Here is a 15,434-nt window from a genome sequence, read left to right as displayed (position 1 = left end):
GGGCACCTGCAGCTCTGCGCAGTGCGCCACGCCTTCTGCCGCACCCGCGGGCCTGCACTGGCGCTTGGTCTCGCGGAGCCTTTTGGAGAAGGCTGTCCGGGGTTTCCTGTCACTCCGAGGACGTAGGCTGCATGCAGCTCCTGTTCCGAACCCTGCCAGGATATCCACAATAGTGTTGGGCTCCGCGTTTCCATCCAGCCATCAATAGTGTTGTGTTTTGTTTTGTTTTTGAGACGGAGTCTCGCTCTGTTGGCCAGGTTGGAGTGCAGTGGCGTGATCTTGGCTCACTGCAACCTCCGTCTCCTGGACTAAAGCAGTTCTCCTTCCTCAGCCTCCGAATAGCTGGAATTACAGGTATGTGCCACCGCGCCCGGCTAATGTTTGTAGTTTTAGTAGAGATGGGGTTTCACCATGTTGGCCAGGCTGCTCTTGAACTCCTGGCCTCAGGTGATCCACCTGCCTTGGCCTCCCAAAGTGCTGGGATTACAGGCGTGAGCTACCTCGTCCGGCCCATCAACAGTGTCTTGATAGGAGATACTGTTAGTTGGTGGATAGTTATTTCCTACCTTTACTGCTTGGGGGAGAAGGGTTGGGCAGATACACTTTTACTCGAGGTGGACAGAGAGTCTGAGGAATGCTGCAGGACTGTTCATCCCAGTGATATGTAAATGTACTGTAATTTGCAAGAAGAGTTGCAATGTTATTATTAGGGAAGGATAGCAGTGACACCTCATCTGCTACCATCTGCTCGGAGGGTCCATGTAAATTGGGCTTTGCTCTGTAAAACAAGGCTTGGAAGGTCATGTCAGTAACAGTGCCTTATCTGGCATCTCCTGGAATGAGGGGTCCCAGGTAGGAATTGTCTCTATATAACAAGTTTAGACTTTCTGAGGGACTTCTTTATAGAATGTATTGCATAAACCTTTGTTCTTTGTAGGAGGCTAAATATTGATTTCCCAAAGATGTCCCTGTCCTAATCCCTGGAACCTGTGAATGTCATCTTATATAGCAAAAGAGACTTTGAAGATGTGGTTAAAGACCCTAAGATGGGAGATCATCCTAGATTATTTGGATGTAACCATCCTTATAAGGGAAAGGCAGGAGGAGTTACCATCAGAGAAGGCCACATGAGGACAGAAGCAGAGTTAGAGGCTTTGAAGATGGAGGAAGGGGCCAGCAACCAAGGAATGCAGCCCTCCTCTAGAAGCTAGAAAAGGCAAGGAAACAGATTTCTCCCATGGAGCCTCCAGAAGGAGCCAGCCCTGCTAAGACGTTGATCTTAGCCTTCTAGGCTTGTTTTGGACTTCTGACCTCCAGGATCAGGAGAGTATAAATGTGTGTTGTTTAAGTGACCGAATTTGTGGTGATTTGTTGCAGTAGCCCTAGGGAACTGATCTACCTTCTTAGGCAGAGGACACTAGCTGTCATTTCATGGTTGATTGTTGGTTGTTCTCCACCTTCCTGTTTTGGCCTAGTGGATGTCATTTAACCTCTTGTGAACCCTGGTTGTTGTGAGTTTGTTTTGGTTCTGTGCACCAGGGCAGTGATTTTCTTAGGAGCCATTCAGGAATGGGCTGGGGATGGGCTTTAACCCCTAAGTGAATCCACTGAGTTGTGTTCTGGTGTTTTGAGTTTTGTTAACCTTAAAATTTTTTTTCTTTTCTTTTTTTTTTTTTTTGTAGAGACAGGGTCTCACTCTGTTGCCCAGGCCGATCTCAAATTCCTGGGCTCAAGCAATCCTCCTGCTTTAGCCTCCCAAAGTGCTGGGATTACAGGCATGAATCAGCATGCCCAGCCTACTTTTCAACGTGTTGGTGTCCTTCCCCCGTGCCTGGCCGTGGCCATAAACATTGCTTTTTCTCTGTAATGCGAGTGGTTACTCTTGGCAGTCACGCTGCTTGCTTTGCTCACCTCTTCTAACCCGTGAACTATGAAACCAGTGCTCAGTATAATCTTTCACTGTGACTTCAGGACTTGTGGTACCCACGAGGCCGTTTCTCTTCTGTCGTCGTAGCTGTGGGTTGGGTGACTTCTAGCTAGCGGCTTGCTAAGGTGAACCCAGACACACAACAGCATATGGTCCTTTCCTAGGGTTTTGCAGAAGCAGCTATGCCAGTTGCTAACTGAGCAGTCCTTGGAACCCTTGTTTCCCAGAGCGTGGTCTACAGACCCCTGACATGGGCATGACCTGGGGCTTGTCACAAGTGCAGAATCTCAGAGCTGCAGACCTACAGAAGGGGAAGTTTGCATTTGAACACCGTCCCTAGGGGCTTGGGTCATCCACTGGAGTCTAAGAGCCCAGTGAGAGACCTGGCAGGAGCCACTGGCTCTGCTGGAAGCTCTTAGCCTTGTCCAAGAAGGGTTGTACCTGCTAGGGCCCATTCCAGTGGCTTCCCTCACTGGAGTAGTGAACCAGCGCTGGACTGAAGTCCTCTCTTGCCTGCTTTCTCTCTGCAGGTGTCAAGCTAGGGATGCGGTCCATTCCCATTGCCACTGCTTGCACCATTTACCATAAGTTCTTCTGTGAGACCAACCTGGATGCCTATGACCCTTACCTGATTGCCATGTCTTCCATTTACTTGGCTGGCAAAGTGGAAGAGCAGCACCTGCGGACTCGTGACATCATCAATGTGTCCAACAGGTAATGGCATTTGGATGGGCTCCTGGTGTCCACGCGGTGGGGGGGAAGGGTAGGGAAGGCTCCTACGGGGCCCTGCCCACCAGGTGCCAGCAATGGAGCTTGGAAGGAAGTACCTGGATGGCCTTGAACCAGGGCCAGAAACACTAGCAGCAAACGTGGGAAGGAGCCTGATGTCAGAGGCCAGTGGGGTCTGTGAAAGAAAAGCTGGGCCACATTATGGGGAGCCTGGAAAGCTGGATGGAGGGTAGAGGTGGGTCTTGAGCAGGGGGAGCTTGGAGAGGCATGTCAAAGAAGATTCTGTTGAAGTCTTAGACAGGGATGGCTGCATGCAGAAGAGCTTGCCTGCATCAGGAGGGTACAGACCCAGCCAGGTGGTGGGTCCCAGTTGCTTAGGGGCCTCGCCCTGCTGTGGGTGTGGGCATGGGCATGGCACAGCCGGCCCAAGCAGGTGTGTTCCTCCTGGGGCAGGATGCAGGGTCTTGGCCAAGGCGAAGGAAAAACGGTCTGGGAAATATACAACTGAGAAATGTTCACTTTTTGGAGCACCTCATTCCCATGAGAGGCTTAAATAGCTTTCCTGGATGGCTGGACATGGTGGCCCATGCCTATAATCCCAACACTTTGGGAGGCCGAGGCGGGTGGATCGCTTGAGTCCAGGAGTTCAAGACCAGCCTGGCCAACATGGTGAAACCTTGTCTCTACCAAAAATACAAAAATTAGCCGGGTGTGGTGGCGCATGCCTGTGGTTCCAGTTGCTCGGGTGGCTGAGGCAGGAGGATCGCTTGAGCCCAGGAGGTCAAGGCTGCAGTGAGCTGTGACTACACCACTGTACTCTAGCCTGAAAGACAGAGCAACACCTTGTCTCAAAAAATAAAAAATAAGGCCAGGCGTGGTGGCTCATGCCTGTAATCCCAGCACTTTGGGAGGCCAAGGCGGGTGGATCACGAGGTCAGGAGATCGAGACCATCCTGGCTAACACGGGGAAACCCCGTCTCTACTAAAAATGCAAAAAATTAGCTGGGCGTGGCGGCGGGTGCCTGTAGTCCCAGCTACTCAGGAGGCTGAGGCAGGAGAATGGCGTGAACTCGGGAGGCGGAGCTTGCAGTGAGCCGAGATCGCGCCACTGCACTCCAGCCTGGGCGACAGAGCGAGACTCCGTCTCAAAAATAAATAAATAAATAAATAAATAAAAAATAAAAATAAGATAAAAAAATACGTTCCCTGGGCCCAGAGTGAGAGCCCTGGGCATTGCCACCTCAGGTGATGAAGATTCCCTACTGCCAGGCTGAATATAACAGGAAGCACAACCGACTTGGCATGCTCAAGCTTCCGGTTCCTCTGGAGCCATCGCCAACAGCCAGTCTTTGCACTTGACATTTTGCTGAATGATAGCAGACAGCCCATCTGGCTAAAACTAGGACCTGGCTTCTTTCCTCTGTTGGTTACTGTTTTCATTCTGTACACTAGATGTGGAGATGAAGAATTTTTGTATAAAAACACAAATAAAATGACCCCACAGTAATCTGCAGATGGACAATGTAGTTTGCATCTGGACATTGTGTGACTTAAGCAATTTGAGCCATGCAATGCTCAGGGGAGACTGCACTGGCTGCTGAAGCATTGCCATTTCTCTGTGCAGGTACTTTAACCCAAGCGGTGAGCCCCTGGAATTGGACTCCCGCTTCTGGGAGCTCCGGGACAGCATTGTGCAGTGTGAGCTTCTCATGCTGAGAGTTCTGCGCTTCCAGGTCTCCTTCCAGCATCCACACAAGGTACATGCTAGGGAATTGGTGCCTGTTTGGGGAGGCTCAAGCCATGGTCTTTGTTCTTTATCCCAAAAATGCATCCCATCTCATACTCAAGAGCGCAGCACAGAAGGAGAGCAGGGCTGCGGCTGGGAACTGGGTCTCCCCGCTCCATGTTTGTGGCTGGGTTGGCTGCCTGGCCTCTCCTGTCCCACTCCTGTGGGTTTTCTCAGCCAAATCTCATTTCAGCTTCTGCCTTTCTGCTTGCTCACCTGTGGGCGAGGTCCATGTGGCCCGCTGAAGCTGTGGCAGCTCCTGTGGCCCATATAGATGGTATGCACGCTGGGCCTTGGGGAAGCAGGCTGGTTTCGTGACCAGCCAGAGTCCCCGTCCCCAGGAGATGCTGTGATGCCTCGGAGCATGCATCCAGCTCCGCTGTGCTTAGGAAGCCATCTAGGAACGTGTGAGTCTCAACAGAAGAACCATTTCAAACAGCAGCAAAAGGGAAAAGGGAAACGCTAAGGCGACTGGCACACGATGCTCTGGGCACCGCAGCCCCACGCACGGGCAGCTCAGAAGGCTGGCTGGAGACAGAGATGGAGGAGTTGTGGTTTGGGGCTCTGGGCTAGGAGTTTCATTCTTTTTCATCAAAACTCTTACTGAGATCATTGTAGATTCCCACACAGTTGTGACATGTACCCTTGGCCCAGTCTCCCCCAAGGGGAACACAGCCAGGATGTCAACACTGACACAGTCCACTGGCATCCTTACTTCCACTTGTATTCCTTTGTGTATTTTTTTTGTTCCATTTTATCACATCTCCGTTCACAGACCTACCACCCCAGCCAAGGTGAGAGACAGTTCCAGCTGCACAAGCCCTTCGTGTTGCCTTTATGATCTTGCCTCCAGCCTTCCACACTCCTATCTTAGTATCTGGAAAGCCCTGGTCTGGGATTTCTGCACAGTAGTGTCTTAGTGGGCAGAATGCTTGGTGAGCATCCTGGGGGAAGGTGGGAGATGCCCCGGTGGCTGCAGGGTGGAGCTGTCAAGGCGACAAGGCTTAGGAAAGAGCAGCACTCAGACCTCAGTGGGTGTGTGATCTGTGCCCAGATGGGAAACTGATAGCTTGGTGTGGCTGGGAGCCTGCCAGCCCCTTCCCCTCCTTCCAGTCAAGGCTGGGGCGGAAAGTGACCTATGTATCCCTCCTGCATGGTGTGCTGGGGTCACACACACATGTGTGTTCCAGACTGTCCAGAGAGCTCGCAGCATCTGTCTTATTGTGTGAGGTTCTGGCAAAATGTCTGTTCTGAGAGCAGGAGCTGGCAGCTGGGCTGGGAGGTCATTTGGATGTTGTGGCTGAGGACAGCATGTGCCCTTGGCAGCAGGCCAGATGCATGGGGAGCAGCACCCTCTGTTCTGCCCATGAAGAGGGTGCTTTCCGGAGCGCCAGGCCCCGAGGAATTTCATGGTGGCCAGAGCGGGCCCTGTGGTTGAGAGGGACTGCGGTGGGGGTGGCCCTCATAGGTTTCCCTAGAGCTGGGTCTGGAGGATGAGAGTGGGCAGGTGCATATGGTGAGGTGGTTTCAGGCAGACAGCTCCATGAGTGTGAAGGCCCTAGACAGGGTGCGCTGGAAGGCGGGATGGGAGGGGCAGGAGATGGGGCCAGCAGAAGGCCTTGGGGCTTCTTCCTAAGGGACATGGAAGCCGCTGGAGGGTTGGTGCAGGTGCTGATACGATTATGTCAGCATGAGGAGAGCAGCTGGTGGGATCAAAGGCTGATGCATGTGTCTTTGCAGTATCTGCTCCACTACCTGATTTCCCTCAAGAACTGGCTGAACCGCCACAGCTGGCAGCGGACCCCTGTTGCCGTCACTGCCTGGGCCCTGCTGCGGGACAGCTACCACGGGGGGCTGTGCCTCCGCTTCCAGGCCCAGCACATCGCCGTGGCAGTGCTCTACCTGGCCCTGCAGGTCTACGGAGTTGAAGTGCCCGCCGAAGTTGAGGCTGAGAAGCCATGGTGGCAGGTGAGGTGGCTACTTGGCATACCGGACGTGCCCCCTTTCCCTCTGGAAGTCTGTATTGCAGTGCTCACCAAATTCTTTCTATTAATTATCCATGAAGAAAGATATGGGCTGCCGGGGAGCATGGAAGCTTCAGAGCGCCCTGTTGATGGCCTGGGCCAGGCTCTCCCTCAGCACAGTTGCCATTTAGGGATCCCGGATGTTGAACAAGAGTGCTAGCCTCCACCGAGATGTCGCCGGTGTCCCGGGAGGCGGGTTGCCCCAGCGGAGAACCACTTTTACTGAATTGAGTGGGAACTTGAGTGTGGTCACAGGTTACCAAACCTGGCTTCCCATCAGAAACATCTGGGGTGCTTTACGGAGAGGGCTGCGTGACTAGGTAGGTGACAGCTAGCTGGCTAGTTGGCAGACACCTAGGTGGATGGGTGAGAGAGCTGATGGGCTGGGTGGCGGGTGACTGATAGGTATTAGTAGGTAGATCCTGGAGGGATGGATGGTAGAACTCTGTAGGCCTGCCCAGCGGACAGCTTTCCAGGTGGCCGCTGCTGTTCTGCATAGAGGCGCCCCTGCCTCTCTTTCCTGGCCCGTGTGCCTTGCGGATGACCACAGCACTTGCTGATTTTTGCATGTTTATTGTCTAATCTCGTATCCCCAGTCAGCTGTGAGCACCTGAGGCCAGGCAGCTCATCTGCCCCATGCCGCCATGTCTCCCGCGCCACCCTGGCACTATAGCAGGTGCCCATGTGTCTTTGAACCCATGCACCCATGTTCCTAGTCTCAGGCTGGAAGCACCCTGTCCCCGCGGCAGTGTGCAGGTGGTGCAGGGCCATCTGTGTGGACAGACAGTATTGCTCCATGCTCGGGCTGCCAGGGACTTTCAGATAGCATGGCTGCCTTGTGCTCAGGGTTGGACTCTGGTGAGGGCAGACACCTTCTGGGGACATCTGGTGGGTGTGGCCCTGGCCCTGGGCTGCCTGGCTATCCTGCATCTCTCTTCCTTTCTGCTCTGTCTTCTGCGCTTGCTCATAAACCTCACCTGGTGTGCTGGTACCACCTGCGTCCCATGCTTAACCCCTCCCAGAGGAGTGCGAGCCCAGGTGAGCCTGCACAGCCAGGAAGCAGCTCCACCAGCAAGTTGTTTGCTGGCGGCCCAGCTCACCCAGTTGTTGTTCAGACTGCGAAGAAGTTACCCTTTGTGGGGTGGCGAGCTTATGTTCACCCAGCTCTTCTTAAAGGTTGCTAAACTTGACCTGACCTTTGCTTCCCAGCCTGGGGCTGTGCACCAGAAGCTTCCGGAATCCAGGTGCATCCTATGGGCTGGTGGGGTGCAAGGGCCTGATCCCTCATGATGAGTGGGGCCGTGGGAGGCCTCACCCACCCAGGTGCTGCAGAGCTCACAGCCTAGCTTTTGAAACCCTTTCTTCCTTGTGTGCTCTCGGCCACCACTTCTTTTTTTATTTTTTTGAGACGGAGTCTCGCTCTGTCGCCCAGGCTGGAGTGCAGTGGCACAATCTCGGCTCACTGCAAGCTCCGCTCCGCCTCCCGGGTTCACGCCATTCTCCTGCCTCAGCTTCCCAAGTAGCTGGGACTACAGGCGCACACCACCACGCCCGGCTAATTTTTTTGTAATTTTAGTAGAGAGGGGGTTTCACCATGTTAGCCAGGATGGTCTCGAACTCCTGACCTCGTGATCCACCCGCCTCGGCCTCCCAAAGTGCTGGGATTACAGACGTGAGCCACCGCGCCTCTCGGCCACCACTTCTTATAGCGACTCCTGTCACTTGTCTGCCATGGGCTCGGCATGGCAGCTTGATGTGCTTCCCTGGAGAAGCTTGCCTGCACTCTGACTTGCCAGATGAGCAGGGATGGTGGCGGTGTCAGAAATGATGCAGGTCGTCACACAGTGCTGCTGAAATTTCCACGTCCAGAGCCACACTGAGTGCCCTCCATCCCCTCGTTCCTTAGCAGAAGGAGAACCTGCCTCTTTCCAGCCACTGCTGCTCTTTGTCTTATAAACAGATGGACCGCCCACAAAAAGGCAAAGTCCCCAGAGGCCAGCAGTGTCTCCTCCTAGGACTTGGGTCTGTGTCCTTTCTGCTGTCAGGTGCCCCAGGGTTGTCACCTGTTCTGGACTGTTATATTTAATTGTGATGACATACACATCACCTAAATTGTACCATGTTCACCATTTTTAAGTGTGCGGCCCAGGGGCAGAAGCACATTCACGGTGCTGTGCAGCCATCACCACCATCCAGCCGCAGAACTTGTTCATCTTCCCAAACTGAAGCTCTGGCCCGTTCAACCCCAACTCCCCACCCCCCAGCCCCTGGCACCCACCCTTCCACTGTCTGTCTACAGAGTTCACGGCTCTCCTTTGAGGCCCCTCACAGTGTGTGCCTTTCTGTGACTGGCTCCTTTCACTGAGCACAATGTTGGAGCCCCTGTCTCAGAATGTCCTTTCTTTTGATGGCTGAATCATATTTCATGGCCTGCATGGACTGTATGATATTAACATATTCATCCATGGATGGACGCAGGCTGCTTCCACGTTTTGGCCCTGCCTTTTTTTTTTTTTTTTTTTTTTTAATTTTTATATTGACTGAGTCTGACTCTGTTGCCCAGGCTGGAGTGCAGTGGTGAGATCTCGGCTCACTACAGCCTCCGCCTCATTGGTTCAAGTGATTCTCCTGCCTCAGTCTCCCAAGTAACTGGGATTACAAGTGCCTGCCACCACACCCGGCTAATTTTTGTATTTTTAGTAGAGACGGGGTTCAAGGAACTCCTGACCTCCAGTGATCCACCCGCCTCGGCCTCCCAAAGTGCTGGGATTATAAGCGTGAACCACCATGCCCAGCCCCTGCATGCTTTTTAATGATTGCTTCTGAACTTGGGGTCTCCAGGAGCACACAGGTCACGGACCCCAGCAAACAAGTGTGCATTTCTGAAGTATTTGTTTTTCACCCAGAGCCCAGGGTAAGACAGCTATGCTTCCTGAGTCAGGACTTGGAGGGTGTCCAGGTTACCATCTCCTACCTCAGGTTGTAGGCCACAGAGGAACCTATGGTTCTTTGGGAGCATTCAGCAGGGGTGGACTTAGGTCCACTTCTTGCCTTGACTTGGCCCAAGGCCTTGATCTTATTGGTACATTGGTTCCCCAGGCAGCAAGCTTGGGCACAGGGTGGCTACAGACGCAGCATCTAACCAAGGTCTTGCTGCTTTGCTTACTATTTCCCTTATCAATGGGGATCCCAAAGAGCACCCCGGGGCTCAGTGCTGTGCTGGGAGAGCTCAGAACTCAGAAAAGCTGTCACACTCTGAGTTCCGGTTTATTACAAGGAAAGGACACAGGTCACGGTGAGCGAAGGCTCAGGGTGCACAGGACAGGCTCCAGGAGAGACCAGGCGTGAGCTTCAGTGGCTCCTCGCCCAGGGCACAACAGGTGTTGTGCCGACAGCACCTGTTTCTTTCAGCAACAGTGTGGGACAGCATGCACGGAGTCATAACTAGGGAAGCTCACCCCAGCCGTGGCGGCCAGGGTTTCCGCAGGGGGTGGATCGCATAGGCACGGAGCGCCTGCATGGCCAACCCTGGTTACTTGGGCTGCAGCCACCAGAGGTCTGGCTGGGACTCTGTGGCCCAAGGCCCTCACCGTAAATGATGTGGTTAACACAGACCGCCTGGCAGTCCAGTAAACCAAGACGCTCACACGGGGCGGGATTTTCTAGGGGCCTAGAGGTTATTCTCCAGGAGCTGGGCAGAGGCCAGACCTGCCTTTGGAAGGTACAGGGTGTAGACTCCACCCTGTGGCATGGCCCTGGGCTGCAACCCTCCTGCCATGGGCCCTGAGGATGTCCTTTGCCGTCTTGCGAGTGCTCCTGCATGTGGTGGTCCGGGCTGTGGAGTGGGTCCACATGCTCCCCAGGGGCTGGGTTACGGTGGGCATGGGGTCCGGGTACTTAGTCTGCCTGTGGCTGCACAGGGACTGCCACCCTGTCCTCTTGCCGGTGTCCCCAGAGACCCTAGACCTGAGGGAGTCCCAGGCAGGAGGCAGGAGCCTGTGCTCTGGACCCAGCTGTGTTACCAATTCGCTGCATGACCTCAGACAGGTCCCCTCCTGTCTGGGTCAGAGGATCACCAAGGCCTGTTCCATCTGGCATGTCCTCGGCTTTGTGAAGTGTTTCATTGGCCTCAACAGGCTGGAACTGAACTGGCTTTGCAGGAGAGCTACCATCTTCTTGGATAGCCAAGTCCCTGTGCCCCTCCCCTGCCCATGAAATGTGATTCTGTGCTTAGTGACAGGTGCCTTATTTAACACAGAGGGAGTCTAACTGGAACCTGTTTTCCTTCTTCTTTCTAGGTGTTTAGTGACGACCTTACCAAGCCAGTCATTGATAATATTGTGTCTGATCTCATTCAGATTTATACCATGGACACAGAGATCCCCTAAGGCCCTGGCCCAGGCCTGCCCAAAGAGAAGCCCAGGATGGTTGGCTGCCTGGGGACATTGCCACCACGTCGCCATGACGGCTGGTCCCCAGAGGACCGGCTGGGAGGACTGGTTTGCTGCTGGAGAAGGACTGGAGAAGGCGATGGCATGCTGCTGCTTTGACAGTCCCTAGCAGTTGCGGTCCAGACGATGATGGGAGCCACACCTCCAGTGGGCAGGCCGGGAGTGCACTGTGTGAGCTGACCCAAGGCAGCCACATCTGCTTTTGTCCTTTGAGAGGACTCTGACTACAACAGAGGCATGACATCAATGAAAGGAAAACCATGAAATCGATGAGACTAAATCCCTAGGGATTTTGTAAAGCCAGATTCATGGCGAGAATGAATGTGCAACGTGGCTGAAATCTATTTTGTGTAATAAAAGGTGATGCAAGTCAATAGGGACCCTTGGCTTTGCTCTGCAGCGCATGCTGCACATGGGGGTGTGCGGGGCCGCCAGAGACTGCTTCCCTCGGAGTGCCCTCAGGTAGAGTGTCCCACACAGCCACCAGCGGCAGGCCTGGGGTTAGGGAGGATCACTTGCATTCAGAAAAGTGAGACCTGATCAAAAGTAACTAAAAGTAATGCGTTTTTCAGTGACTCCCTGCTCAAAAGCCAGTGGGTAAGAAGGAGTCCAGGAGATGCTCTCTGGGTCCCCTTACAGGCTAGACATACGTTCAGCACGTGGCATAGGGCTGGGGGACTGGTAGGTTTACACAGGAGGGTGGGCTCCGGCTCCTGCAGGTGTGGGGGCAGGGGTGATGCAGGTCAGGGCAGAGTCTTGCTTGACTTTACAGAGCGACTATGTTCAGTGTCTTCAGGGTGAAGTCTCTGAGCAGGTGTCACAGGCCTCCCTGGTGGGCAGGCTTGCCCCGGCTGACCTGCCCTTCATTTTGTAGAACTCCCCTGTGGGTTTTGATGATTAACTTCTCCTAAATGTGGGCTCCTGCTTTACCTGGTGTAAGCTTTTTAAGACTAATCAGTCAAAGAACCACATTTTTTAAGCAGCTACTGTGTGCCCAGTCCTTGCCTACGCTCTGGCAACCTGGTGAAACTCCTTGCTTATGTGGAGGGAGAGATGGGAAACAGAATGAGAATGTGTAGCATGGTAGTGAAAAGTGCTCAGGGGAAGAGAAGGTGGCCAGGGCTCAGAAGAATTATGGTAAAAATGACCCTGATGCCTGGGTGTGGTGGCTCATGCCTGCAATCCCAGCGTTTTGGGAGGCCGAGGTGGGTGATCACCCGAGGTCGGGAGGTCGTAGACCAGCCTGGCCAACATGGCAAAACCCCGTCTTTACTAAAAATACAAAAATTAGCCAGACGTGGTGGTGGGTGCCTGTAATCTCAGCTACTTGGGAAACTGAGGCAGGAGAATTGCTTGAAGTCGGGAGGTGGAGGTTGCAGTGAGCCGAGATCACGCCGCTGCACTCCAGCCTGGGCCACAGAGGGAGACTGTATCTTTTTTTTTTTTTTAAAAAAAAGGGAGAAAATATTCACAAACTCTCCGTCTGACAAGGGGTTAATAACCAGAATATATAAGGAATTTAGACAACAGAATAACAACCCAATTTAAAAATGGGCAATAGACCCAAATAGACATTTCTCCAAAGAAGACATACAAATGCCCAACAGGTATATGAAAAAATTGCTCAACGTCAGTAATCAGGGAAATGCAAATCAAAACCATATTGAGGATATCACCTTACTCCAATTAGAATGGCTACTATCAAACTAAAGAAAACAAGCTTTGGTGAGGATGTGGAGAAAAAGGAACATTCACACACTGCTGGGGGGATATAGTATAGCCACTGTGGAAAACGGTATGGAGATTCCTCAAACATTTTAAAAATAGGCAGGGGATGGTGGCTCAGGCCTGTCATCCCAGCACTTCGGGAAGTGGAAGCGGGAGGATCATTTGAACCCAGGAGTTCAAGACCAGCTTGGGCAACATATGAAGACCTCGTCTATTAAAAAAAAAAAATTACGCCAGGCACAATGGCTCATGCCTGTATTCCCAGCACTTTGGGAGGCTGAGGCAGGAGAGGATGGCTTGAGCCCAGCAGTTCGAGACCGGAAAAGAAAAGAAAAAACATTTTAGCATTCAATATATTTTTAACATTCCAACAAACGAAAGAGTGGGTTCTGGAGTTAGACCGCTTGGCCGTGAAGGCTGGTTCCGTCACCCGTGTATCTTGGGCTAATTGATTCACCTCTCTTTTCTTTTTTCTTTTCTTTTCTTTTCCTTTCTTTTTTCTCTTCTTTTTTCTTTTCTCCTTCCTTCCTTCCTTCCCTCCCTCCCTCCCTTTCTTCCTTTCTCCTTCCCTCCCTCCCTCCCCTCTTCTTTCTTTTGTTTTCTTTTCTTTTCTTTTCTTTTGCAATCATGACTCACTACAGCCTTGACCTCCTGGGCTCATTCGATCCTCCCACCTCAGCCTCCTGAGTAGCTGGGACTATAGGTGTGCACCACCATGCCTGGCTATTTTTTAAATTTTATTTTTACTTTTGGTAGAGATGAGGCCTTGCTATGTTGCCCAGGCTGGTCTCAAACTCCTGGACTCAAGTGATCCTCTAACCTTGGCCTCCTAAAGTGCTGGGATTACAGGTGTGAGCCACCATGCCTGGCCTGGTATGTTAAAATGTAAAACCAATAAAGAACATAGTAGTTGCTTGAAATAACAGGCAGTCATTGTGTTGGGGAAAGTTAGTGTCCACCAATTCTAGATAGGATCATGTGCTTCATGTTCATCTCTGGAAGTCCAGGGGACTGTAGAGGTGTCACTGTAAGCACCTAAGGGCAAAGGTGTAAACACCATCTATTTTCTTATCTGAACTTCCAGAAAGAAAGGACTTGGAGGTGACAGAATTGCAAGCCGGAAACGGCCTCCGTGCCTATATTTCTTCTGGAGCCTAACACAGCCTCCCACATGCATTGAACTGTGCTGTGGGTGAGAAAAAAAAGCCATAAGAAAAAAGGAGGAGAGACAGACACGGGAGAAAAGCCACACTACAGCAGAGGCAGAGGTTGGAGTGAAGCATCTACAAGCCCAGGAATTCCGAGGACGGCTGGCAATGCCCAAAGCTAAGAGGAGGTCCTGGAACAGATTCTGCCCTGGAGCCTTCAGAGGGAGCATGGCCTGCCCATGCCTTGATTTTGGACTTTTGGCCTTCAGAACTGTGAGAGAAGTTTCTGTTGTTGTGAGCAGCCACGGGCCACACACACGGGCCTCCCCGAGACCCCTGCACAAGCCTTTACTCCCAGGACTCAGCTGTTTCACTGAGTACCAATTTTCCCCCGTGGCACCTGTGTCATATCCGAAGCAGAAGCTTGTGGACAGGGGATTCACAGACACAAATTTGCGATTCTTTTAGGGTAGCATGATATCTCTCCATGAAGCGCCAGCTGTCTTGGTGTGGACTTTGGCTCAATCTGGACTTACTCATCCTTATGGTTCAGGATGCACTTGGACACCAATGCAGCAAGGGCATGGTGCGATTCTTCTGCCTGCTGTTTTCAATTTGTCTTCTTTTCTTTTCTTTTTTCTTTTCTTCTTTCTTTCTTTTTTTTTTTGAGACAGAATCTCACTCTGTCACTCAGGCTGGAGTGCAGTGGCATGATCTCAGCTCACTGCAACCTCCACCTCTTGGGTTCAAGCGATTCTTCTGCCTCAGCCTCCCAAGTAGCTGGGATTACAGGCGTGCACCACCATGCCAGGCTAATTTTTGTATTTTTAGTAGAGAGAGGGTTTCATCATTTTGGCCAGGCTGGTCTCGAGCTCCTGACCTCAAGTGATCCCCTGCCTTGGCCTCTCAAAATGCTGGGATTACAGGCGTGAGCCACTGCGCCTGGCCCCATTGGTCTTTTCGCTGGTTTTAGAAGCACGGACTCTGACGCTTTGAATGACTTTGAAGCCATTTTTCTCCTCTCTTGGCAGCCTTCCTGGAAAATGCGTCTTCCGATGCTGCCAAGTCGAAAAGGGAAAGAGAAATCCAATGAAGTGAGGGGAGTGTGGTCTTAGCGCCATCGCCAGGGTGGTCACTGGCAAGTCCTGGCTCTTCCGGGCTCAAGCAGGAGTGGGACCATGGAGCATGGGCGTGCACAGGCACAGGTGTTTAGGGATGCAGCATGTGGATTAAGAGAATGAGTGAAATGGCGGGCTTTCTTCCTGTGGCTTTGGATTAGCAAAGGCGTCTGTGATTGGAACCCTGCTGCGCTGCTGATGAGAATGGAAAATGGCGGTTTCTCAAAAGGTTCAACCTACAGTCCCGATAGGATCCAGTAATTCCACTGCTGGGTATAGGCCCAAAGGAATGGAAGGCAGGGTCTGGAAGGGCAGTTTGCATGCCCATGTTCACTGCAGCATGATCCACAGGAGCTGAAATGTGGAAGCAACCTAAATGTCCATGGATGGCTGATGGCATAAACAAAATGCAGCATATCCAGACAATGGAGTATGATTCCCCTTAAAAAGGAAATTCTGACACATGCTTCAACATGGGTGACCCTTGAGGACATCATGCTAGTCACAGAAGGGCAAATACTGT

The 15,434-nt window shown here is 52.4% G+C and overlaps 1 protein-coding gene across 1 annotated transcript in view; it reads left to right on the top strand.

Annotated features, from left to right (window-relative positions):
• Nucleotides 1-11,289, top strand: part of FAM58A (family with sequence similarity 58, member A) — a 12,605-nt gene extending 1,316 nt beyond the window's left edge. Inside the window, exons 2-6 of the mRNA XM_012002245.1 lie at nucleotides 2,458-2,641; nucleotides 4,281-4,413; nucleotides 6,183-6,410; nucleotides 10,765-10,861; nucleotides 11,073-11,289. Of these exons, the coding sequence (XP_011857635.1) occupies nucleotides 2,458-2,641; nucleotides 4,281-4,413; nucleotides 6,183-6,410; nucleotides 10,765-10,854 (635 nt within the window). The 3' untranslated portion in view covers nucleotides 10,855-10,861; nucleotides 11,073-11,289. The remainder of the gene's footprint in view (nucleotides 1-2,457; nucleotides 2,642-4,280; nucleotides 4,414-6,182; nucleotides 6,411-10,764; nucleotides 10,862-11,072) is intronic.
• Nucleotides 11,290-15,434: the final 4,145 nt, after the last annotated feature.

This window comes from Mandrillus leucophaeus, unplaced genomic scaffold (assembly GCF_000951045.1).
Source record: "Mandrillus leucophaeus isolate KB7577 unplaced genomic scaffold, Mleu.le_1.0 Scaffold681, whole genome shotgun sequence".
In the NCBI taxonomy this organism is placed as follows: Eukaryota; Metazoa; Chordata; class Mammalia; order Primates; family Cercopithecidae; genus Mandrillus; species Mandrillus leucophaeus.
The sequence above is the reverse complement of the archived record's forward strand: the minus strand, read 5'-3'. Positions and strand labels throughout refer to the sequence as shown.